Here is a 25,831-nt window from a genome sequence, read left to right as displayed (position 1 = left end):
TGTTTTTAACAGTTGATTACCCTGAACTTTAAGTATAATTCAACTGAAAAAAAAAAGTAATAATAATTTCCACTGGGTCCGTCTGCGGCGCGTTACGGGCGCGTTGCGCCGCGGCATCCGCAAGGATCGCGGCCACTCTAGTCAATGGGTGCTATTCCACCAGACGCGCCGTGTTACGGCTCAGAAGCGTCCCAGAAGCGTCTCGCCGCTGGGCTCCGCTCGAAATAGGATTGAAGTCTATTTTTCCACGCGACGCAGCCGTAAGGTAATGTCGGAACGGTGACAGCATCCGGCCCACCCCCCAAAACCGGTTCCTTCTCCTCCCCCCATCCCTCCTCTGTAGTCTTTCCAGTAGGAGAATAAAGGCCAGCGTTCTCCTTCGGTTTACAGGCACTGTGTGTAAATTATATAGAATAATTATGATGATGAATGCTTTTTTTTACCACTAAAATACAGCAACCCATCTTTGATTCATGTTGTTTTTAACTGGACTATTACAATTATTATTAATTATGTCTGCAGTCTACAACACAACAAAATAGGAAATAACAACAATAAACACGATTTAAACCATTTAAATAAACCATTTAACTACGTAGCCTACTTACTTTCTTGTAGAAGTACAAATGTCCAGGAAATATGCCCAAATCAACAAGAACTGCGAGCCGGCAGGCACGACGCTCCGCTTCCGTAATGCTTCTGAAACGCGCCCGGTAGGGTATGACGCCGGAGGAAGCCGGACCAAAACCGCGGCACAGCCGTAACGCGCCGCAGACGGACCCAGTGGAAACTAGGGGTTAGTCTTTCTATCTTTATAGCCAGAGGTGTAAAGTAACTAAGTTCATAAACTCAAGTACTATACTTGGGTAACATTTTGAGCAGTGGAGAACCGTGTCTATCACAGCTGGACCTTCTGTAGACACACACCCCCCCCTACTTTTACTCTAGTACAAGATCTGAGTACTTCTACTTTTACTCCAGTACAATATCTGAGTACCATCCATCCATCCATCCATCTTCTCCCGCTTATCCGTGGTCGGGTCGCGGGGGTAGCAGTTCCAGCAGAGAGCCCCAAACTTTCTTTTCCCTGGCGACATCAACCAGCTCTGACTGGGGGATCCCAAGGCGCTCCCAGGCCAGCGAAGAGATATAATCCCTCCACCTGGTCCTAGGTCTACCCCTTGGTCTCTTCCCAGCTGGACGTGCCTGGAACAACTCCCTAGGGAGGCGCCCAGGTGGCATCCTAACTAGGTGCCCGAACCACCTCAACTGGCTCAATATCTGAGTACTTCTACTTTTAATTAAGTACAAGATCTGAGTACTTCTACTTTTACTCAAGTACAAGATCTGAGTACTTCTACTTTTTCTCTAGTACAATATATATACTTATACGACCTCTGTTTATAGCCTATGAAAAAGACTATTAGAAAACTAAGGCTAAAGCTAACGCTAGCAGATAGTGACAATGTATGCTAGCTAGCTAGCTCGCTCGCTCAACGATTCCTTAAATAATATTGCGACAGAAAAACGTTTCTGTGCACATCACGCTCTGTCGCTCCGACAGGGAGCCCTGCTCTGAACACCTGAACGGCCCGTTCTAACAGCTGTTCACCAGCCATCCAGTCTGTGCCACAGTGACTCCGGACCACACAGTTACTGTTAACGAACGCACCCATAGGTAATGTAGCAGCAGAGTTCAGCCGACAGGCAGGAAGACTCGAGCTCACGCTTCATATATTAAAAAATAACACCATGCGCGTCATGATGGCACATAACAGCTTGCGACTGCAGATTATTTCGGCGATTAGATCAAATGTAAATTATATTTGATGCAATTTTAGTTACATTTCCATGACTTTTCCAATATTTCGAAAAATATTGTTTTCCATAACTTTTCCAGGGCTTGGAATTTGCATTTTGAATTTCCATGACTTTTCCAGGTTTTCAATGACCGTACAAACCCTGTTATAACTAGTTTAGGTAGTTTGAGAGGTAATTAAAATAGCTAAGGGTGATGATCTAACTTGAAGTGTGTGTGTTTTGTTCCGCTCATCGCTCCATCGCGGGCGGAGCTGCAGGTGATCATGCAGAGCTTCGTGTCTCCTGTCCTGTCCGATTAGACTTCACTCGCGTTTATGTCCATATCGATCAAATCTAGCTGGAAGCTCCTGCTGGGTGCACTGTCCTGCGAGATATCGGGACCTGGCTCGAAACACTGGGGCTATCGTTATCAGGAAATGATCGTTATAGAGCGTAGACACGGAACCGTTTGGCACCCCAGAGCGTTTTGTCCGCAGATCTACCCACCTTGGGACTAGTGTTGTCACGATACCAACATTTTGGTTTCGATACCGATACCAAGTCAAGAATTGCGATTCCGATTATTTTTCGATCTTAAAAAAAAGGGAAACGGTCTTAAATGTAATTATTGTGCTTTATTTCACACCAGAACCATAACCATAACACAAACTTTTAAACAATGAGAACAATAAATTAAACTAGAGAATGCAATTCCTGAAGAAATTGCTAGTGGGAATGCTTTATGCTGAAAAGCTGACGCTAAACTGCTATGCTGAAATGAAATGTGTAAGAAGAAAGGGAAGAATTTAGATTGAAATGATACATGAACACTGGGGGCTTGAATGTGTGATGAGAGAAGAAAAGAAAGTAAAAAGGCTTGGAAAAGCAGAAAAATATTTGAAGTGCAAACTTCTGAACTGACTTGATGGCGAATTATCTGTCGCCATGCCAACGGCATTTGATGACACCCCATAATACACTGAGATGCGTTGATGGCCGCATCGTTACCAAACCTGTGAAGTTTTGGGCTGTTTGGAGCATTTCCACTGAAGTTATGAGAAATCCGTGTTTCATGGCGAGCATTGAGTTGCCATGGCAACGACATTTGAAGAAATCTCCAAACTGTCCCGTAGATGTCTTCACGGCTAGACTGTTAGCACACTGCTATCTGAAGTCTGCTGCTCTGAGCATGTCAGCTGGAGTGAGGACATCATCGTGTTCCATTACACAGGTGTTTATAGTTGAGCTAACGAGCTCTGTAGAGATCACAGGTTTCCATTGTTCTGAATGAGAGATAAACCTCTTACATGTGAACGTTTTGTGGAAGAACCGTAACAGATATCTGTGAAATTTCAAAACGTGAGGCATGTCAAGGAAGTTGAGTATCTGAAGTGTAATTTTTGTGCACTTTCGTATTAATAATGTGGCAGATTAACTAAAGGTGCTGCTGTGAGGAAATATCAGCCTGAAATTACAATGGGGTTTAATGGAGGCATGTTGAAAGTTGTTGTCACTTCATGCTTTCAAGAGGCATTTTGCTTAATTATTTGTCATTTTTCAAGCTACGAGATGTTTTCCTACGTTTGTCATGAACAATTATGTCTCAGCAATGTAGGGTTTGGGAATTATGGCAGTTTTAAAAAAAGATATGAAGGCACATTTCAAGATGTTCTACCCTCTAGCTGTGACATCACACACTCTAGTTAATGTTAAAATCTGAAGAAAACCTCTAAAACAAGGTCTGAACAATGTTTAATATCTCTAAAAGTAAGAATCAGATTTAAAAGTTTTACACGAATAATGTCAGAAAGATGTGTAACATTTTAAAGTTGGAATGAGGTTTCTGAGTGAAAGTATGAATGAACAGTTAGCAGTTGAAGTCGCATGAAGATTTGTTGAAGTCTGAAGAATCTCTCCATTGACTTCAATGGTGAAAAATGTGTTTTATTAGGGGATGTATCTCTGGAATTATGAAAGTTATGAATGAGAAAAGTAATCGATTCCCGACCGAGCTGAACGTTTTGATGTTTGAACGGAGTTTCTGCGATGTTCAATGCGGGAAGAGAAGAGGGCCAAAATAGGTCGGCGGAATAATACACTTTTCGTGCGTAGAATAACATTTAATAAACACTAAATAAATGACTAGAATTTGTATTAAATACAATGAAGCATCATCTATAAACAACTTTTTTGTTTTTCGCTTCTGGCGTCTTTTTTGTCAACAAGCCGAGGCGCAGCGGCAGTTGCACTCCCACTTGCAGCCATGCTTCTCGTTTTCTCACATGCTCTGGCAGCTAGCGCGTGCACGAGAGAGGGGAGGGACTTAGAGCGTGCTTGAGAGGGGCGGGAGCAGGCACGGCTGTCGTGCAGGGAGTGGAAGCAGAGCGCTGAACACACACAGCTCTTATTAAACAGCGCTTTCTCACCGGAGCGCTTTCTCACCGGAGTACTTTCCCCCGTCATTCTTAAAGTACCGATACTAATGAAACGGAGGAATCGTACCGTTTTTAATGGCAGGGTATCGCGGTACCTTTCAAGTATCGGTATACCATACAACACTACTTGGGACCCGTTATCGTTATCTGCGTTTCCCTGTCGGCCTTGTGTGGCCGAACCGTCTATAGGATAGAGAACTGTAGTGGATACGACCGTTATCGTCCTCGTGTGGCTGCAGCCTAATCTGACGGGAGAGAGATCAGCTGCTGCTGACAAGTCGACACGCAGCTCTGTATGATAACCTGCAGCGGTTAGCGGAACAAAACACACACTTCAGGTTAGAATATCACACGTAGCTATTTTAATTACCTCTCAAACTACCTAAACTAGTTATAGATATGTTTATTTTCACTGTCGGGTCACTCATTACTGGATCTGTGAGCTGCATGATACTGACGGGCTGTCAGGAGAGGAAGAGAGCGTTCCGTTTATTATTCCCGTGTTATTGTAAGTTACTCTACACTTTTGAATAATGTAGTTAATCTACTATAATTAGTTTGTTTAATATCGAATAATATCAATTTGTTTTAAAGCTCAATAAATAATAAAGAAGACCTTTGACCGGCACATTTTGTCCGGAAGATTTTAACTTTAACGGACATGTTGACCGGCAAAACAAATGTATAACGGAAACTCTGAAGTGGTGGTGTAGAGACAAATTGAATGAAGTTTCGGGAGGCTAAGTTTGGTTCTTCCTTGTGACTCGCTCCCAATGAGCAGTCCTTACTGAAGTGTGTGTTCCATACAACTTAATACAAATAAACAAGCATTTACAGCAAGACTACAAAAGGAACCAAATCACCCTCTTTATTCAACCCTCATGTCCGGCACACCACAGGTGGAATAAATAACTTGATGTGAAAATTTCAGGAAGAGACTCATTACAATGGTGTGTGGTGTAGGGATGCCAGAGATTATTCGATTATTCGAATATTCGCTACAGTCTCCATAATCGAATATTATTTTTAAAAATCGATTTTATTTATATATAAAAAAAATGTTTAATGTTTTTTTTTTTTTTTCTGGCTTAGTTTTAACCAAAATATATATAAATATATATATATATATATGCTAATAATAGTAATAGTATTAATAATTGTAAATGGTCATTGGTCACACCACCAGTTTGTTTTACTGTAAACTTGGAGGAAGCCTGCGTGCAGAGCAGACTGCTGCTGCAGCACGCTACACACCGCCCCCGCCCCCACCCCCCCTCTCCCTCACACGTGCGACTAAAGATGAACAAAGCGGCAGTAAACAAGAGTTCCTCCTCGTGGAACTACTTCGAACATACAAGTCCAAAGGAAGTTAAATGCAAGCTATGCGAAAAGACGTTGGTCTATCACAGCTCAACCTCAACAATGCGTTGGCATTTGAGTGCGAAGCACGCCAAAGAGGTTACAGAGAAAGACGCAGCACAGCCGGCCATTACCAACTTCACTTCAAGGCCACGTCGTTGTGATGACATGCTTGTTTGTACTGTTAAACATGTTCCAGTAAAGAAAACAACGGAAATCCTTTTTTTTTTTTTCTCTCTCCCGCAGGGGGGGGTGCTGCCGAATAATCGATTTTGATCATGGTCAGTTTCTGGCAACCCTAGTGTGGTGTAATGATACAAATATAAATAATCCACAATGGCTAAACAAGCATGTTGGCTCTCACAAGTGGCATTAAGGCCTATTCCAGCAAAGGGACAACAACATATTGGGACAACAACATATTGGGACAACAAGATGTATTTGGACGCTGCTCAGGATTAGAGTCACAGAGAGAGCAGCGGTGTCTGTCTGCATGTGAAGTTAACACCTACCTGAGCCCCTCTGTCAGTCCCAGCCTCTGTGACACCCCCCACTGTCACGGAGTCCCTGCAGGTGACATCACAGAGTACTAAGTACGTTTGGTTATATGAAATGATCGCAACTAAGATTTTAGGGAGAGTAAATGAGTCCTACCTGATGGGTGGACAACAGTGAGAGGAAGAGAGCAGCTGCTCAGTGTTCGCTGAACGGACAGCTCCATCAGCTCCACCTACTGCTGCAACAACAGATACAATCAGATCAAGGTAGCACTGTGCGGGAAAAATATGTCCATGCGGTGATGCTGTTCTGACAAACATGTCAGTAGCCCACAGAGAAGATGTGTCCTACATGTGCAAGTCATGAGCAAGTCTCAAGTCTTGACCTACAAGTATCAAGCAAGTCCAAGTCACTGTGGTGAGAGTCAAGCAAGTCAAGTCATTGCTCAGGTCAAGCAAGTCAAGTCAAGTGCGTGAGGACCCCAGGAAGAATAGCCAATGCTCATGCTAGTGCTAATGGGGATCCTAATAAAGACATAAAGACATAAAGTCAGACAACATTCTGATGAATAAGCCCAGTTTCCACATTTAAATCAGTTCAAAGACAGTGGTTATGAAAATGGATGTAACCCACACTATGATCTTCATTACACACACAGTTCATCATTTGAAATCTAATTCAGACCGATGACAATCATATTAGATTCATATTAACCCTAGAACTGCAGACAATAAGCTAGGACTCAAGAAGTCTGTTCAAAAAGGCAGAACTCCAGGTGATAAAATCATATGGCATTTGCCATTACACAGATTTAATTTAAATGTCTGTTAACACTCGAACCGCCAACAGCGTCAGCGCCTACAGAGATATCTTTTTCAAATCATTTACTTTGTTCCTCTTCATCATTTCCTTATAAACTAAGTAGGACGACTTACAACTCACTTAATGGGGTTAATTTTGAAATTGCTTCAGTTTATCATCATAGATCAAAAAGTTCAGATTCATTACAATAACTCAAGGAATGATGCACTTCTACAAACAAAATCATTAAAACATTTAAACAAACTACTAAAAGTAGATGAACTACATTATTCAACAGTTTACAGAAACTTCTGATAATAATAACACAGGGGAAATAAACGAGGCATCTCTCTCTCTCTCGTGTTCATTTACCGTGTTGTCTTCTCTTTGCTTAATCGATTTGAAACCAAGTCTAACGTAGCTTAAACTTAGCGTTAGCTTTCTAGCTAACACAACCCATGCACGTACCTTTCTCTGTGGGGTTTGTTGTAGTGACGAATGAAGTTGGATGTTGTGGTGGTCGTGTCACTGATCTGTATGCTGCAGACCCTGCATACCGCTGTTCTCTTCTTATTACCGTCATCGACAACATATTCCTTGAATCCAAACTTCACTATTTCTGGAGTAAAGCTAGCCGCTGCCATGTTAACTGAGACTCCTGCCTTCTAGTGGGTTGCCAGGTCTGCGCGCATGGCGCTATAATCACCCAATCACGTTAATATCTCAATACAAAAACAAACGCAAATATTTAATTTTAAAAAGTCAAGTCCTTTCAAGTCATCTATCTCAAGCTTAAGTCAAGTCTCAAGTCATGAATACCAAGTCAAAGTCAAGTCTTTTATCAATGTTAGTCAAGCAAGTCTCAAGTCCAAAAATATGCGACTCGAGTCCAGTCATGTGACTCGAGTCCCCACCTCTGCTAAGAATACACAAGCAGCTCAAAGCGTCAAATCCTTTAGCCGTCTCCATGTGGTCTGTCCCGAGCGGCTTGAGGAGTTGCCGTCCGATGAGAAGCTTCGTGAAGAGCAGTGCCACCCCTGACTGTAGAGGTACATCCTGTTCTGAGCCAGTACACTCAATTCTTCTGATTTAGTTTGCTTGCTAACCTTCCTTCTGCTCTCTTTTTGTATAAAGTATACAATTTACTAAATGTAATAAAAATACAAAAATAAACATCTAAACAAAGCTTAAATAATAAAGCTGAGGTCAGGTAAAGCTCTGAGTTTTTTACTGGACCTGCAGGATTGTTTGTCAGACAGCTCAGCACCTGATCGGCCTTCTGGATCAGAGACTCCAGCCTGTTGTCTGAGGGAGGGAGGGGGAAGCCAGAGAGACAGAACGTCAGTGTTGCTCTGTAGAACACATATGTAGTCTTCTGTCAGTCGTTTGTCTTTTACCTCTGAACATAGTTTCCACAATGCCCGATCTGTTGTTCTCTGCAGCGAGTAGGCAGATGTGTTCAGCTAACTGAAGCCTCAGATCTCTCAGAGTCTGCCAACTGCCAACCTGCACACACACAAGCTGCTGACTTTATACATTGTTATTTTTAATGATATGTTCCAAAAGAGTTGTCTTGCCTGTGAAAAGGTCTGATCCTCGTGGTCCAGCTCTGCTACCCAGGAAGGAGCGCCACCTCTGGGATCTACAGGTTACACACACACACACACACACACACACACACACACACACACACACACACACACACACACACACACACACACACACACACACACACACACACACACACACACACACACACACACACACACACACACACACACACACACACACACACACACACACACACACACACACACACACACACACACACACACACACACACACACACACACACACACACACACACACACACACACACACACACACACACACACACACACACACACACACACACACACACACACACACACACACACACACGTTCTAAAATAGTTTGGGCCCCTGTCAGTCACGAGCCCTTAGAATCGTCCTAACTTTTCACCCCCTTACGGCGCACCTGCACACACACGTTATGTTTCAGCAAATGGATGGGTGCATACAAGGGTCAAAGCTACTACAGATTTTTGAACTTTAATTAAAAAATAATATGTTGGTTTTCTATTCTATTCGGTGCATCCATATTTGTTATCAAAGTTCAAGGGGGCGTACCTTGTTCGTCCCACAAATCTGACTCTGAGGGTGGGGGCCGCTCGCTGACGTCACAGCGCTGGATCCAGGCTGGGTACTTCTGGTCCGGCACATTGCTGATCCCAGAACAGTCCATGTCGGTCTTGTTGGAGGTAAACCAGCGGGGGAGGTGCAGACACACAGAGGGGTCTGCTCTGTGTGCACACTGCTGAGACACAAAGAGGAAACCATGACAACACTACAGTCCTGTTAAGAGGCAGAGCCCAGAACACACATTGCAATGTGATGATAGTCACCCTGTGGGGGGAGACCATGTCAACGTCTGGATTCATCATGGCTGCCCCCGGTCTGCCTCTGCACCTGGAGAGAAGGACAAAGAAATTAAAAAGTCAAATGTGATTGTAACATTGATTTATGTTATTTAGTAATTAAACATTTGTTTTCTAGCTTATTGTAATTATTTTAGCTAGTCAAGGTATTTCATAATGCTTTTATTTTGAAGCCAGTTTTGGGGCACTGGACTTGTTAAAGATGATAGAAAGACAATAGTAACTCAAATAACTGTAGTGGCTTTTAACTTTATCCATACTTAAGCCACTGAGGGATGGGAACGGCCAGCCTAAGGCACACCTGTGCAATAATCATGCTGTCTAATCAGTATCTTGATATGCCACACCTGTGAGGTGGGATGGATTATCTCGGCAAAGGAGAAGTGCTCACTATCACACATTGTTTCAGATTTGTGAACAATATTTGAGAGAAATGGTTATTTTGTGTATATAGAAAATGTTTTAGATCTTTGAGTTCATCTCATGAACAATGGGAGCAAAAACAAAAGTGTTGCATTTATATTTTTGTTCAGTGTAAGTTCGGATGCGTGTTCCATATGACAAAACAATGTCTATACGAGTGTATATCTTTCAATCCATCGATCCTTTTATTTTGTTGTCCATATAGCCTTTCTGTTACCATTCAGATACCAATATGCACGCCAGTCACGCTGAATACAAACAGGTTTAACACACACAGCTCATATTGACACAGCTTCGCCGACATGGTCGAAAACCGTTTGCTTCCGTTCCAAAACACCTGCACCTGATCACCTAGTGATTACATTTATACACACACACAAGTGAATACTCCATCATTAATTAAACTTGCAGATAAAATACAAACAAAGACACATGCATTTATGGCTCCCACAAACTGGTTACAACCCAGGTATGCAGAAGACCATCTCTGAACACAACACAGGGAACCTTGAAGCAGACGGGCTACAGCAGCAGAAGACCCCACAGGGTGCCCCTCCTGTCAGATAAGAACAGGAAACTGAGGCTCCTATTCGCACTGGCTGACCAAACCTGGACAATAGAAGATTGTTAAAATGTTGCCTGATCTGAAGAGTCTCAATTTCTGCTGCGGCATTCTGACAATTACTAATTTTTGTAATTTGTTCTTGTTTTTGGGGAAAGCGGGCAGAAAAGGTAGAAAAGGTTGAGAACCCCTGACCTCCTAATAGGAGAGAACGGAGATCTTTTAGAAAAAATCATAGTGAGACAGATAAGTGGCAGGAGCACTGACCTGGAGCTCCTGGTTGGATGGGGGTGGTGGGACTTCATTTGGGGGGCAGGGTGGCTGCTGCTGAGTCTGTCCCAGCTCCTGTGTACTGCTCTGGGCTGGGGGGCTCCGCACTGTGACAGCAGACCTGGATCAGCAGAGGAGACAAAACGTTAGTTCTATTTCGTTCCTACTGACCGCCAGAGGCGGTGCTTTAGCACTGGATATGTCCATCGCGCGCATGCGCAGCTCGAGTACCAATAACAACAAAGTCACCTGTGACCCACGTGACACCGGCTATATCAGCCGGTATTGTCAGAGGATCTGTTCCTTTTCATCTTCTCGCTGTGCGAGGGTACCGTGGCTACGTTTTCGTAGCCTACAGCGTTCAGGTTTGAACGTTTGATCTGAGGGATTTCTCTGCAAACAGCTGGCCGCGTGAAGCTTCGCGACTGACAGTCGGAGCTACGGGTCGTTAGACGCGTCCTCCAGGAGCTGTGGCCGGCTGTGCAGAGCCGCGACAGACAGGTTTGTGTCAGCTTGTTGCTAGTGATGGCTGTGTTTCCACACCCGCTCCCAGCCAAGTTGTCCTGATTACCGTCTTATTGTTTGTGGCTTAGACTTTCTGGTGACGACAGTGTTCCGCTTCCTCTCCCATAAAGTTGCCCTTATGCTCTTTTGAAAGTTCTGGTTGTGGCGTTGTGCCCGAGCTATCATTAGCATTTGAGTCCCAGCTTTGGCTGCGTCCCTCATTCGATTTAGTATGGAAAGCCAAGAGTGTCATACTTTAAACCCGTTTTTCGTTTAGATGCAGAAAGTAAGGTAAGTACTTTCTATTTTCTAGAAGCTATTATCTGGTCTTAACATTTGTGTTCTGACTTGGTCGCTTGTTTGTTAGCAGCAGCCGCTTGGCTAACACCTTGCTGTTGAGCTTAACTATTAACTCAGGGCAGTGCTCCCGCTCCCTGTAGCATAGGGTTTGATTGCAGTAGCGCTAGTTCGTTGTATTACTGCTCCTAGTACTAGACTCCTAGCACTAGGATGATCTGCAGAGAACATCTTCACGGCGGGTGCTGTGTGCTCGGCATGTGCGGTTACTACTGTAACCAGACACGGTTCTATGTGGGCTGTTCTCTTTCTTAGAAGCTAATTATCTGGTCTTAACATTGTATTCTGACTTGGTTGCTTGATTGTTAGCAGCAGCCGCTTGGCTAACACCTTGCATGTACGGTTAAGCTTCATTATTTAACTCAGCCGGTGAGGGCAGTGCTCTCGCTGCTGCTCCCGGTAAACGCATGGTATGGTTGCAGTAGCGCTATATCGTGGTATTTACTGCTCCTAGTACTAGACTCCTAGCACTAGGACGATATGCAGAGAACAATCTTCACTGTGTGTGCGTGTGCTCTGCATGTATGGCCATTAAGGAGGATTTCATCCTCCCAATATTATATTGTCTAGTGGGCAGCCGTTGGCTGACACTTTTAGGCACCGGCCACAGTTACTATTGTAACTAAGGTTCTAAGCCGTAAGTACTGGCCATAATTACTACTGTAACTACGGTTCCAAGCTGTGTAAGTACTGGCCATAGTTAATACTGTAACTACGGGGTTAAGCCGTAAGTACTGGCCATAGTTACTACTGTAACTACGGTTCCAAGCCGTGCACGTACTGGCCATAGGCAATACCGTAACTACGGCTCTATGCCGTGTAATGGCCATAGTTACTACTGTAACTACGGTTCTAAACCATGTAAGTACTGGCCATAGTTACTACTGTAACTACGGTTCCAAGCCGTGCAAGTACTGGCCAGAGTTACTACTGTAACTACTGTAACTACGGCTCTATGCTGTGTAAGTATCCAAGCCGTGCAAGTACTGGCCAGAGTTACGACTGTAACGACGGTGCTAAGCCGTGTAAGTACTGGCCATAGTTACTACTGTAACTACGGTTAGATGCCGTGTGAGCCCTGGCCATGGTTACTGCTGTAACTACGGCTCTGTGCTATTCTATTCTTTAGAAGCTAGTTATCTGGTCTTAAACATGTGTGTTATTTGACTTGATCTCGCTTGATCGTTAGCAGCAGCCGCTCGGCTAACGTCTTGCGTATACTGTTAGCTTCTTTATTTTACCCAGCTAGGTGAAGGCAGTGCTCTCGCTCCCGCTCCCTCTACCGGTAATGCGGATGTAGCTACATCCCTTTTTCTGTTCGGCGAGTAGTAGCACCGCTCTACTCTTCCCGTTCAGCAGGTAGCCGGTGAAGGCTGTGTTCCCGCTCCCGGTTACACTGCATCTGGCGTTCGACTCTAACTTAACCAGTGAAGGCAGTTCTCGCCCCCACTCCTGGTAGACGCCAAACGGCCTCGTTTTTCCGTTAAGCAGGTAGCCGGTGAAGGCTGTGTTCCCGCACCCGCTCCCGGTTACACTGCATCTGGCATTCGTCTCTAACTCAACCAGTGAAGGCAGTGTTCTCGCCCCCGCTCCTGGTGGACGCGGAACTGCCTTGTTTCTCCGTTAAGCAGGTAGCCGGTGAAGGCTGTGTTCCCGCACCCGCTCCCGGTTACACTGCATCTGGCATTCGTCTCTAACTCAACCAGTGAAGGCAGTTCTCGCCCCCGCTCCTGGTAGACGCCAAACTGCCTTGTTTTTCTGTTAAGCAGGTAGCTGGTGAAGGCTGTGTTCCCGCACCCGCTCCCGGTTACACTGCATCTGGCATTCGTCTCTAACTCAACCAGTGAAGGCAGTTCTTGCCCCCGCTCCTGGTAGACGCCAAACTGCCTTGTTTTTCTGTTAAGCAGGTAGCTGGTGAAGGCTGTGTTCCCGCACCCGCTCCCGGTTACGCTGCATCTGGCATTCGTCTCTAACTCAACCAGTGAAGGCAGTGTTCTCGCCCCCGCTCCTGGTAGACGCTAAACTGCCTTGTTTATTCTGTTAAGCAGGTAGCTGGTGAAGGCTGCGTTCCCGCACCCGCTCCCGGTTACGCTGCATCTGGCATTCGTCTTAATTTAACCAGTGAAGGCAGTGTTCTCGCCCCCGCTCCTGGTAGACGCTAAACTGCCTGGTTCCGTTAAGCAGGTAGCTGGTGAAGGCTGTGTTCCCGCACCCGCTCCCGGTTACGCTGCATCTGGCACTCGCCTCTAGCTCAGCCAGTGAAGGCAGTGTTTTCGCCCCCGCTCTTGGTAAACTGCCTTATTTACTAATCCAGCTAGGTGAAGGCAGTGATCTCGCTCCCGCTCCCTCTGCCGTAACGTGGGTGTAATTACATCCCTCTTTCTGTTCGGCGAGTAGCAGCAACGCTCTACTCTTTCCATTAAGCAGGTAGCTGGTGAAGGCTGTGTTCCCGCACCCGCTCCTGGCTACGCTGCATCTGGCTACCTACAGAATGGTTCATTCATGTAGCGCCTGTAGGGTTTCTCTTGAGCCCGAGGACGGCCACGACCGCTGCCCCTCCTGCCTCGGCCGCTTCTGGCGGTCAGTGGGGACGAAATTCGAGCATCTGAGGGAGGTTCTCACGGTAAACGCCTGCATGAGCTGTAGCTGCATGCCTCGGGTGCTCAGAGTGGCTCGAATCACTGAGGTGGAACGTCTGGCAGCAGCCAACAGACACCTCTCCTTGTCACGTACTCCTCCAGATCAATTCGGCCGTTCCCGGCGACTTGAGGGAGCGATGGCTTTGTGTGCTCCCCCCAATAGAAGGACTAGAAATAGGCTGTCCTCTAAAGTGGATCGGCTAGCTGCCGATAGGGGCATGATGAAGTCGCCTCTTGGCCCTTCAGCCTGGGCCCGGTGTAGGGGCTGCTAACCCCCCCTTCGGTGGGCGCCCCTTCTTCGGTTGGCGCCCCTCCTTCGGTTGGCGCCCCTCCTTCGGTTGGCGCCCCTCCTTCGGCTGACGCACCTCCTCCGGTTGACGGAGAGTCCTCCGTCGCGTACCAGTCGAGCCAGGGGAGCTGTTTAGATCAGCTGCCCTCGGAGGCACTGGAGTGTGCCGCCCAAGCTAGGCAGACCAGGCAGCAGCACTCGGGTCCTCGCAGACCTGTGCCCACTCCCAGCAGGCCCAGGGGCCACTCTAGCAGCCGCACTCAGCCGCTGGATTACAGGGGTGGTCTGCAGAGGTCTTAGCGGCCCACTCAACCGCCTCCCAATGACTTTCGTGCCCCATGTCGCCCGCCTTCCAGGCGGCCTCGTGCCCCAGAGCCTGACCGGAACCCCCCAAGAGGCTCCAGGGTCCGGGGGGCTGGGCTCTGAAATCCCGAGGGTGGTCGGCGGCTGCTTTCCCAGCAGCAGCTCAGTTTCTGGGCAGTCTGTACTTCCGTCCCTTGGGTGGTTTTCACCTTAACCCAGGGGTACGGACCGCAGCTCCGGCCCCTAGCCTTCGGCTGGGTCTAATTGACAGTCGTCAGCGATCCGGCAGGGGCCCTACCTCTGGGCCAAGAGTTGTCCGTCCTTTTGTCCAAGGACGCAATCAACCCAGTAAGACCCTCTGCTTAGCCAGGGGGTTCTACTCGGCATACTTTCTCGTGAGCAAGAAAGTCGGCGGATTTCGCCCGATCTTGGACCTCAGAGGAATCAACAGATTCCTGAAGGTGCTGCCATTCTATATGCTGACTACTGCATACGCACAGGTGGAGTGGTTCCCAACCGAGGGATGCCTACTTCCACGTGGGCCGGGCAAGAGGGTGCCTTATATTCAGTTCCTCCGGCCCTTGGGCAGACTGGCAGCTGCCTCGGCCGCTGGGCCCTTAGGCCCGCTGTCGTTGTGCCCCATGCAGATGTGGCTGAACAGCCTTCACTTGGACGCCAAGTGGCACAGGCACAGTGAAGTCAGGGTGTGGCGTGCCCATGGGCGCCATCCCATCCCGCCAGGAGACCATCACCATAGGTGCATGTCTCTCAGGGTGGGGTGCAGTGCGGCAGGGCAGGACCGTTCAGGGTCAGTGGTCTGCCCAGCAGAGTGCGCGCCGGGTCAACGTGCTAGAGCTTCGGGCCGTGCAGCTTGCACTCACGCACTTTCTACCCCAACTGGGGGGCAAGAATGTGCGTGTTCCTTGGGGACAGCATGTACGTTGTTGCTTAGACAACAGTCCCTTCTAGATAGTGGACGTTCTCACTCCACTCTGAATTTATGTGGCTGCGATTCTGCCCGACATGTTCGGGTCGACGGCGCCACGGCGGGGTGCCACAGGTCGGTGTCCCTCTTTATGAGAGGGGCTTTACGGCAGCGTCCCCCTTGCACCCCGAGGGCTCCGGCTTGGGACCTGCCCTTGCTGCCGGATGCCCTATCACCTCCTCCCTTCGAGCCCCTGGCCCAGGTGGGGCTTAGGTGGCTGCCCACAAAGGCAGCATTTCTGCTTGCCATAGCCTCAGGGAAGCGAGTCGGGGAGTTGCATGTCCTCTCCATAAACAATACATGCCCGAGGTGGGACTCTCATGCGTTGCCCTTTGGGCAAATGTGGCATTCCCGCCCGGGGTCCTTCCACAAACTCACTTCAATCAGCCTGCCCAGCTGGCACGCTTTGACATTCAGGAGTACGGCACATCGAAGTTGCTGTGCCCGGGGGGTGCCCAAAGGGCGTATATCAAGGCTACTGCCTGTATACGGCAGGAGGAGCAACTCTTGAGTTTGCCCTGGCGGCACTAAAGGAGGTTAGGCCCTCTAACCAGTGGCTTCCCCACTGGGTTGTCGATACCATCTCACAGGCTTACGGGGCCAGTGGCCGCCCCCTGCCACCAGGCTGAGATGCCACTCTACAAGGAGCATCTCAACATATTGGGCTGCCCTGAGAGGGGTGCCCCTGGAGACCATCTGCGCCGCGGCGTCGTGGGCGTCTTCTGGCACATTCTCCAGTTGTCATCAGGTCAATGTCGCCACTCCCCATTCTTTGGGCGTGGTCCTTTTGCCGAGCTCCGCTGCTTCCAGTGGTGAGCAAGGGCTTGGATTCTTCATGACATTGTTGGTATAGGTCATCCAGTGCTAAAGCACCGCCTCTGGCGGTCAGTAGGGACGAAATAGAACGATAGTTACGGCTGTAACTACGGTTCTGTGAGTCCCGGATGACCGCCAGAGTTCCCTGTCACTCAGAATTCTTGTGTGCTCGCGAGAAGATTCGGGGAACAGATCCTCTGACAATACCGGCTGATATAGCCGGTGTCACGTGGGTCACAGGTGACTTTGTTGTTATTGGTACTCGAGCTGCGCATGCGCGCGATGGACATATCCAGTGCTAAAGCACCGCCTCTGGCGGTCATCCGGGACTCATAGAACCGTAGTTACAGCCGTAACTATCGTTATTGACTCATCCATCGATTATTAGTTCTATCAACCCATTTATCCTGTAACCACTAGGGGTGTAACGGTTCACAGAATTCACGGTTCGGTACGTACCTCGGTTTGCGGGTCACGGTTCGGTACGGGTTCGGCACAACAAGAAAAAGCTTTAAAAAAGTCCCATTCTAATAATTATGCATTTGTAATAATAATTTGTTGTTATTTATTTTTGAACAGTAGTGCAAGTTTCAGTATAAAGATAAGGAAATCTAACATTTTGAATAATTACGGTAATACACAGTTAAAAACAAACCACAAACAGCACCACACACGCAGATGGCCATATAATCTATAATGGCTGATGTCAAACTAAAAGGTTTCATCAAGCTGTAAAACTAAAAATAATGTCTTGAAAATATTACAAAATAAATAATAAGAAAGTGTTTCCAGAGCGCATAGCCGTTGAAATATATATGCCAATAGCTTCCGTTCTTTATTTTGGTCTCTCGGCTTTCATGTCTATTGGCTTCTTAAAAACAGCGGGGATAAGCTGTTGAACTGCTGTTGTCTTTTGCCGGGCTCTGGTGATTGGGCGCTTTCACACCGGAGTACTTTTTTCTTTTAGTTCCGATAGTTCCTGGGATTTTGCGTTCTCACCAAAAAGAGAACTTAGTTCATGAGAACTTGTCCCCCCTTTTCAGTCCCTGCTTGAGAGCAGGTACTTTGGCTGGGCGAATTGCAAACCACGCCCCTTTAAACTCTGAAAAGTTTTGTAAAGCCGCCATTGTATTTGCTGGCAATAGCATTATTAGCGTTAATTAGCATTAGCCCAGCGCACCAACGGAGAGAGACTAACTTATGGCAACACAACAAAAAAAAACATGGGAGCGGTGGAGTGATGAGGAGGTGTCGGCGTTCTGGCGATTTACTCGGAAGGCTTCAGTAGAAGCTGCTGGGTGTCCCAGCAGCTTCTGTTGACGCCAGTCCCCAACTCCGGGGACTTCCGGCCGGGGACTTCGGGTGGCAGTATACGCCGTGAAGTTGTTTGCGGCCTGCCAGCAAACCCAAAGCAGAAAAAGAAGAAGAAGTGACGTCAGCGGCTTCATTTGAGTAATCTTCCCTCAGGGACTTATTCCGGTGTGAACGCGATCTGTACTTAGTTCCATGGGGGAACTAAGTGCTGGGAACTAAGTACGGCAAAGTACTTGGTGTGAAAGCGGCTATTGGCAAATCTGAGTGATGCCTTCTGATATGATTGAGCATGTTTGGCGTGTTCCCATTAGCATACCGCACCACTGTCGAACAACACCAACACACCGTCCTCGTCCGATCCACCACTCGCACTCCATCGTTATTGTAGTCCACATGGAACACAAAATGTTTCCACACAGCTGATTTAAACGAAGCAGGTGGTTCTTCTAGCTCCTGTGTGTTATCTGAAATCGCCATACTAACTTCTCTTATGGATACTGCCCTCAGTGACAGACTTTTTTCCCACTCATAAAAAAAAGGCGTATTCGTCGTGTGACTGCATGTGTCGAACCGTGACGTCTGAACCGTGACGTCCGAACCTTGACTTTCTGGACGAATATGGATACCGTTACACCCCTAGTCACCACACCATTTCTGAAACACAGAAAATTGCCATCATCCCAACATGATGCATTCAGAAACATGAGATGGAGGAGGAGAAAGGAGTGATGCATTAAATGACCTCAGATGAAGTCAGAGGTGAGGGGAAAGCATTGATTCTCAGAGGAAGTCAGGGGGAGTTTGAGTGATGCGTTTAATGACCTTGGAGGAAGGCGGAGGTGTGCGTGACAGGCATTGAGCCGTCATAAGGAATAGATAGCAGCTCGTCTGTAGTTATGGAGAGTCTATCTCTGTTGCCACGGTGATGGAGGGAGCTAACGGGAAGGCTCAGGAAGTCCAGCTCTCTGTCGGTCAAATGTTCCCTGAGAACTAAAGAAACAAAAGAAGACAATCACATAAAGATAAACTATCATAAAACAAACGTATTAACTTAAATAATGTGGTGACCCACCATCTGTGTTTCTGAGCGTGCTCGCTCTGGGTCCCCTCGGCGTGGAGGGCAGACTGTGAGGCAGAACCAGCCCCCTCGTAACAAACTGGCTGCTCTGACTCCGCTCAAAGTCTGAGATGTAGGCGTCCAACGCCGCAGAGGCCGAGGTGTAGTTCTGAAATCCATATATCCATGATTAAATCATTAAGCATGAGATTAATTTTTAGTAAGCCCAGCCCCATAAACATCTTCTGGGCCAACAGCTTGTCTTTTTGTATTTTTCCTAAGAACAGAAAGAATGCTGGAGTTATTTTATCGGAAGCAGGTACGAATTTTTATTTGAACCACTCATAATAATAACCTTCTTTGATCTTTAGAATGATCTTTAACTAAAACCGACACGTTCTGATTGAGCTCTGAGAACCTCAGTGCCATGCTGGTGTACAGAAAAAGACCTCATTGTCAGGTCTGGTATAAATGGCTGCCCACTTTGGCTCGGTTATTATAACAAGACAGGAAATAAAGACAGGCAGATATCCTCCACTGTGCCCCATCCCTACTGTAGAAAGCTGACCCCAGTAGAAGCAGACCTTATCTCTGTGTCTGAAGGTGGTGTTGTGTTCAGGAGCCAGCAGGCTGCTCCTCAGGTGACTGGAGCTGGACAGCAGGGACGTCACCGTGGACTCAGGAGAGAGGAGGTGACCGGACTCCATGCTGAGGAAACACAAGAACATGGGTTTGTTTGACATATAAGTCCATGGGTGACTGTTTATGTACTTTTTTCCACAAGCAGTGTTTAGAGATAAAACAGATACACCTAACCAATATGCAGGTAAATTGGTAAAGATATTTCCATTTGCTGTGTATTAGGTTTTGAAGCCTATCTATAGGTCTTCAGGGCACACCTTTTGCTTTTCTACTCTAAGTAGCCAAGAATAAAAATACATTAAACAAATAAATATATTAATAAAATGGATGATGTGTTTCTCGTTATTGAAGCAAATTGTTAAGCCAATAACATGAAAATATACTTTTAGTATCAAAACGTCAAAGTAATGGTATGTATTCATAACTCCAATGTTGGACTTGGTAAAAGGGGGGTTATTAGAATCATTGTATACACACACTGGCTGGCTTAACCTATAATTAAATATAAAAAATGTACTAGCGAATTTAATATGTTGTATTGTAATCTAAATCTATATCAGACAGGGCTACTATGCTAAATTGCTTTAATAAGCATTTTGTGTCTTGTGGCTCTATGTTTGATTCTGTCACTGACTGTACTTCTGCTTCTGTGAACGCTCCAATCCTTGACTCTGAACAATGTGGTCTGGAAAACCCTTTCAGTTTTACTCCTTTAACTATTGGTATTGTTCATGAAGCATTATCCAAGTTAGATCCTAGGAAACCGGCTGGCCCGGACAACTTAGAACCTTTCTTTTTAAAGATAGCTGCAGATTTTATTGCTCCACCTCTCACTTCTCTTTTTAACCTCTCCCTCAGCACAAATACAATTCCAAAAGTATGGAAGTCTGCTTATGTCTTGCCTTTACTGAAAGGAGGGGAGGCAACTATTTTAAATAACTATAGGCCAATCTCTAAATTGTCAGTTCTGGCTAAGGTGCTCGAACGACTTGTGAGTGAACAAGTAAAGGAGTTTTTATGTACAAATGATATCCTGTCTAAACATCAGTCAGGCTTCAGAAAGAAACACAGCACCATCACTGCCACAATGAAAGTGGTGAATGATGTGGAGAGTATCTTAGATAATAAGCAGAGTTGTGCAGCTCTGTTTATTGACCTTTCCAAAGCGTTTGACACCGTTGATCATCGCATCTTAAAGCAGAGGCTACTCAGTATTGGCCTATCCAGCAATGCAGTGGGTGGTTTGTGAACTACCTCTCTGAAAGGTCCCAATGTGTTCACTTTGATGGGCTGTCTTCTGAGTGGTTAAACATTACTAATGGTGTACCACAAGGTTCTGTTTTAGGACCACTTTTATTCTCCATATATATTAACAGCGTAGGTGAAAATGTGGATGAAGCTACTTTAATTTTTTATGCGGATGATACTGTGATGTACTGTGCAGGTCCCTCCATTAAAGAGGCTGTTGTTAAATTACAGACTGTTTTTAACACTATTCAGACTCAGCTCTCTGAACTAAAGCTTCTTTTAAATGTTGATAAAACCAAGGTAATGCTCTTTTCAAAAGCAAAAAAGACACCAGAGCCTGTTTTAGATATTGTAACTACGCAAGGAACAAAACTTGAAGTTGTTACCTGTTACAAATACCTTGGTATCTGGCTTGATGATTGTCTCACTTTTAAACTTCATGTAAATAACCTGCTTAAAAAGCTGAGGGTTAGGCTAGGTTTCTTCTACAGGAACAAGTCCTGTTTCTCGCTTGAGGCCAGGAAAAGGCTCTGTGACCTTTGACCTGTGCTGGACTATGGGGATCTGATGTATATGAATGCACCTGCCAATTGCCTGGTCAAGTTAGATGCTGCGTATCACAGCGCTCTGAGATTTGTGACAAACTGTAAAGCATTAACCCATCACTGTACCCTGTATGCAAGGGCTGGTTTGCTTTCACTAACTGTACGGAGGCTCAGTCACTGGTACATTTTTATAGACAAAGCCATGTTAGGGAAACTTCCATCTTATATCTGCTCCCTGATCTCTCGGAGAATTGTAAGTGGCTACTGCCTGAGATCGAATGCTGTGGTTTTATTAAATGTGCCAACTGCTAGGACTGTCTTAGGGAAGACAGCTTTTAGATGCGCAGCTCCTCTGTCTTGGAATAGTCTGCAAATTAAATGGAAACTGAACAATCTGGTGCCACTAAATGTTTTTGAAGCTCGGTTGGATGCTAGTCAATTGGAAGCTATTGGTACCTGCTTATGTGGTTAATTATGTAAATGATGCTGTATAATGTCCTTTTGTTGTTCTGTTTATGTTTTTATGTTTCATGTGGAACTACTTGAGCAGGTCTCCCTTGAAAAAGAGATCAATGATATCAATGGGATTTATCTTTATAAATAAAGGTTTGAAATGAAATCTGCAAAGTAACTAGTCACTACATCCTCCAAAATGAGTATAAGTAGCAATATGTGAAAAATACTCAAGTAAAGCACAAGTAACTCAATTTGTTTACTGCAGTACTTGAGTAAATGTACTTAGTTACATTCCATCACTGTTCATGTGGGTGTTACAGCTGTATTCAGACACACATTGGAACTAGCTAACCTGGAGCCCGAGGAGACGTGCTGCTGTGGGGCTGTTAGCTGTGGCTTCAGTGTTACAAACTGACAGACGTTAGTTTGGTAACGTGGCCCTTAACCTTGCTAACAGCTAACGTTAGTTGGCAAAGAACAAACATAAATCAAAGCAAATAATCTAACGGTAAACACGTTTTTTTACGCAAGGGTACTTTAGTTTAGGCTATTTAGCAGTTATAATACCTTCACAACTGTCCTGCACCGACTAACATGTCACTTTAGACACATCTCCAAGTAAGTAAGCTCACTGAATTCGTAACGACGAAATGACCGCTCTTACATTTACTCCAGTGTTTCCTGTTCAGTAAAGGTCCATACCATCCCTCAGTGGTCTATACAGTAGTCTCTGTTCTCCACACTCACGGCTCGCGGGTCGGGCTGTTAGCTCTGGAATGTTCTTTCTTCCTCTGACAGCCTGAAGGCCGGGGCATACCGCCGCCTGCTGCACAGGAGGGTGGAAACAGGAGAGGTTTCTCAATACCCAAATTTCCCCTCCTCGAATCCTCGGGCCCTTCTCACTTCGGTTAAATGGATTCCTTGCGTCCCTCATTTGCGTCGTTTCCCTGCGACTAGTCCCTCCAGGGAAGCATGGAAAGATGCAAGAGAGGCTTCTCAATTCTTAAATTCCCCCTCCTCGACTCCCCTCCTCGACTCCCCTCCTCGAGACTTAGTCCCGCCCACAGGAGATGCGAGCGGAGGACCGAGGAGGGGAAGCAGCAGGCGTTTAAAGAAATGAGAACTCCTCTCCTCTGAGCGGTCATATTAAAGCGACGTCCGTTCATTATTACGTGGCAACGGCTGCATCAGCTGTCGAGTGTTTTGTCATATTTTATAATCTCTGTTAGATCAGCTGAACATTGTTCCCCCACATATTTACTTTGAATTCATTGAGAGTGCTGTATAATGAGACAATAACAGGCTACAGATGCGGACACACACACACACAAATATATTTATATAAATATATGCAATTTAAAGTATGAGAGCACTCTCATAATAACGTAACACAATCAGAGACTGGATATATCCCCCCCTCTCTCTGGTCGCTGAAATGGGGAATTGAAATTACGGGCCAAAAGTTGTATTTGCAAGTATTAAAAGTAAGCAGAGGACACCAAACCAACTGAGACCTGTCTGTCCGCCGCATCTGCGAACTGTACCACACACACACACACACACACACACACACACACACACACACACACACACACACACACACACACACACACACACACACACACACACACACACACACACACACACACACACACACACACACACACACACACACACCTACACACTGTACCACTCACACCTACAGCTCCTAAAGCATAATCAGGCTACAGCCGTTGTGTATTTTATTATGTGAAGCACTAAATGGTTTTGGAAAAATATCGACTCTTTGTTTGTATATATCTACTAAACTAAAGCAAATAAAGAGAGTAGGCCTGTTATAGAGAACCGTAGTGACGCGTCCTAAAACCCGGAAGTAAACTTCTTCTGGTTCCTTCGTCAAAAACCAATGCAATTTCTCCATAGGATTTTGGAAAATAGCTCGAAATAAGGTCTGTGGTTGACACACATTTAAGAGAAGGATCACGTTTTGTTCAGCCGGATAATCTCCACATGTCTCCCCTACTTTTATAATTTTTGAATCATAAATCTAGTCGCCAAAAGCGAAATGCTAACGTTATGCTATAAACGAACTACAAGCCAGTACAGCAGCAGGGTCGCACGACTTCAACGTCACGCCAACTTAAGATCGTTTCAACTGACTTGCACTGAAACTGCACTTTGAACACTTTAAATATATTAACATTTTAAACTCCCCGTTTATCTAGGCCCTTTTTGTTTTGTTTTATGTATAGGCTACATGTCACACTGTGGGAAACGATATTTCTGGATGTATAACACATGTAGAATTTGTTTACAATAAAGCTGACTTTGACTTCCGCGTGCTTGCATATTTTAACAAAGCTTTTCATTTTAGCCACACTGAATTTAACTAGAAGTCATGGCTGTGTCAATTACCAGTCTGATATCGTTTTACAAAGATGACAAGAAGAATGGAGATAGAGGAGAGAACCACTACAAGTCAGGACACGTGCAGCCTCGATGAAGGTGTACTTACCGGTGTTGTCAGGGCTAGCATGAGGGACAAGGATTATAGAGTGTCGGTGAGTAGTGATAGCAAGAGTACCGTTAACCTAGAGTTAATTTATTCACATTAATTCCCATCAACAAATCCATTTGATGTGTCACATGAAATCTTTATTAGGCAAGGCAAGTTTATTTATATAGCACTTTTCAACACAAGGCAATTCAAAGTGCTTTACAAAAAATGAAAGACATTAAGAAAATGGCATTTAAAACCAGTCATTAAAAAGAAAAGCTAATAAAATAAACATTAAAAGAAAAAATACATGGATAAAAGTTACAGTGCAGTTTAAGATATGAATAGTTCAATTAAAAGCAGCGGCAAAAAGAAAAGTCTTCTTGCTTTGTTCCAGATATGTGGAGCATAATAACTGAACGCTGCTTCTCCATGTTTAGTTCTGAATCTGGGGACAGAAAGCTGACCAGTCCCTGAAGACCTGAGAGATCTGTCTCTGGGGACAGGAAGCTGACCAGTCCCTGAAGACCTGAGAGATCTGGATGGTTCATCATTTAGCAGGAGGTCAGAAATGTATTTTGGGCCTAAACCATTCAGTGCTTTATAAACCAGCAGCAGTATTATGAAATCTATTCTTTGACACACAGGAAGCCAGTGAAAAGACTTCAGAGCAGGAGTGATGTGATCCACTTTCTTAGTGTTAGTGAGGACTCGAGCAGGCGTTCTGAATCAGCTGCAGCTTCCTAATAGATGTTTTAGTGAGACCTGTGAAGACACCATTGCAGTAGTCGAGTCTACTGAAGATAAAAGCATGGACAAGTTTTTCCAAATCCTGCTGTGACATTAGTCTTTTAATCCTAGATGTGTTCTTTAGGTGATAGTAGGCTGATTTAGTAACTGTTTTAATGTGACTGTTGAAACTCAGGTCAGAGTCCATGACTACACCTAGATTCCTGGCTTTATCTGTTGTTTTGAACATTGCAGACTGAAGCTCAGCGCTAACTTTTATACGTTCTGACTTTGCTCCAAAAACCATTACCTCAGTTTTATCTTTGTTTAATTGGAGAAAGTTCTGACACATCCAGTCATTGATTTGTTCAATGCACTTACTCAGTGTTTGAATTGGAGCATAGTCTCCTGGTGAAATGGTTATGTAAATGTGTGTGTCATCTGCATAGCTATGGTAACTTATTTTGTTGTTCTTCATTATCTGAGCCAGTGGTAGCATGTAGACGTTAAAGAGAAGAGGCCCCAAGATTACAAATATTACACACCAGAAAACACAGAAATATCCATGAAATAAACATACAGTAGGCTATAAATAATTAAAGGGATAATTGGGAAGGCATTACAAATGTAAATATATTTTAAATAATAAAACAATCCCACCACCACAGGTATCACTAACTACAGGAGAAGAGGGAATTCTCTCCACAGAATGTGAATGCCCACGTGGAGAATGGAAATGCAGTCATGCGGCTGCATAGCCATCTTTGCCATCCACAGTTTCAGCTGCACTGACACCCCGTCAGTGGAAGAAGCCAAAGGCAGCTA

The 25,831-nt window shown here is 45.4% G+C and overlaps 1 protein-coding gene across 8 annotated transcripts in view; it reads right to left on the bottom strand.

The window, feature by feature from the left end:
* c12h18orf54 (chromosome 12 C18orf54 homolog) overlaps positions 1-22,806 on the bottom strand; it is a 29,902-nt gene extending 7,096 nt beyond the window's left edge. For 2 of the 8 annotated variants that reach the window (XR_004553218.2, XM_034095756.2), the window contains exons 1-12: positions 22,445-22,806; positions 19,474-19,597; positions 18,905-19,058; positions 18,655-18,822; positions 10,623-10,746; positions 9,338-9,401; positions 9,063-9,249; positions 8,471-8,535; positions 8,291-8,414; positions 8,130-8,198; positions 6,249-6,327; positions 6,107-6,161 (exon numbers count right to left, since the gene is read on the bottom strand). Coding sequence is in view for 7 of the 8 variants with exons in the window: in XM_034095756.2 (XP_033951647.1) it covers positions 6,107-6,161; positions 6,249-6,327; positions 8,130-8,198; positions 8,291-8,414; positions 8,471-8,535; positions 9,063-9,249; positions 9,338-9,401; positions 10,623-10,746; positions 18,655-18,822; positions 18,905-19,058; positions 19,474-19,596 (1,212 nt within the window). In the remaining variant the exon portion in view is untranslated. The remainder of the gene's footprint in view (positions 1-6,106; positions 6,162-6,248; positions 6,328-8,129; positions 8,199-8,290; positions 8,415-8,470; positions 8,536-9,062; positions 9,250-9,337; positions 9,402-10,622; positions 10,747-18,654; positions 18,823-18,904; positions 19,059-19,473; positions 19,598-22,444) is intronic. The other 6 variants (XM_034095753.2, XM_034095757.2, XM_034095752.2 and 3 more) reach the window with 6 other exon arrangements.
* Between the last annotated feature and the right edge of the window lie 3,025 nt (positions 22,807-25,831).

This window comes from Pseudochaenichthys georgianus, chromosome 12 (genome assembly GCF_902827115.2).
Source record: "Pseudochaenichthys georgianus chromosome 12, fPseGeo1.2, whole genome shotgun sequence".
Taxonomy (NCBI): Eukaryota; Metazoa; Chordata; class Actinopteri; order Perciformes; family Channichthyidae; genus Pseudochaenichthys; species Pseudochaenichthys georgianus.
This window is presented reverse-complemented; position numbering and strand designations above follow the sequence as displayed.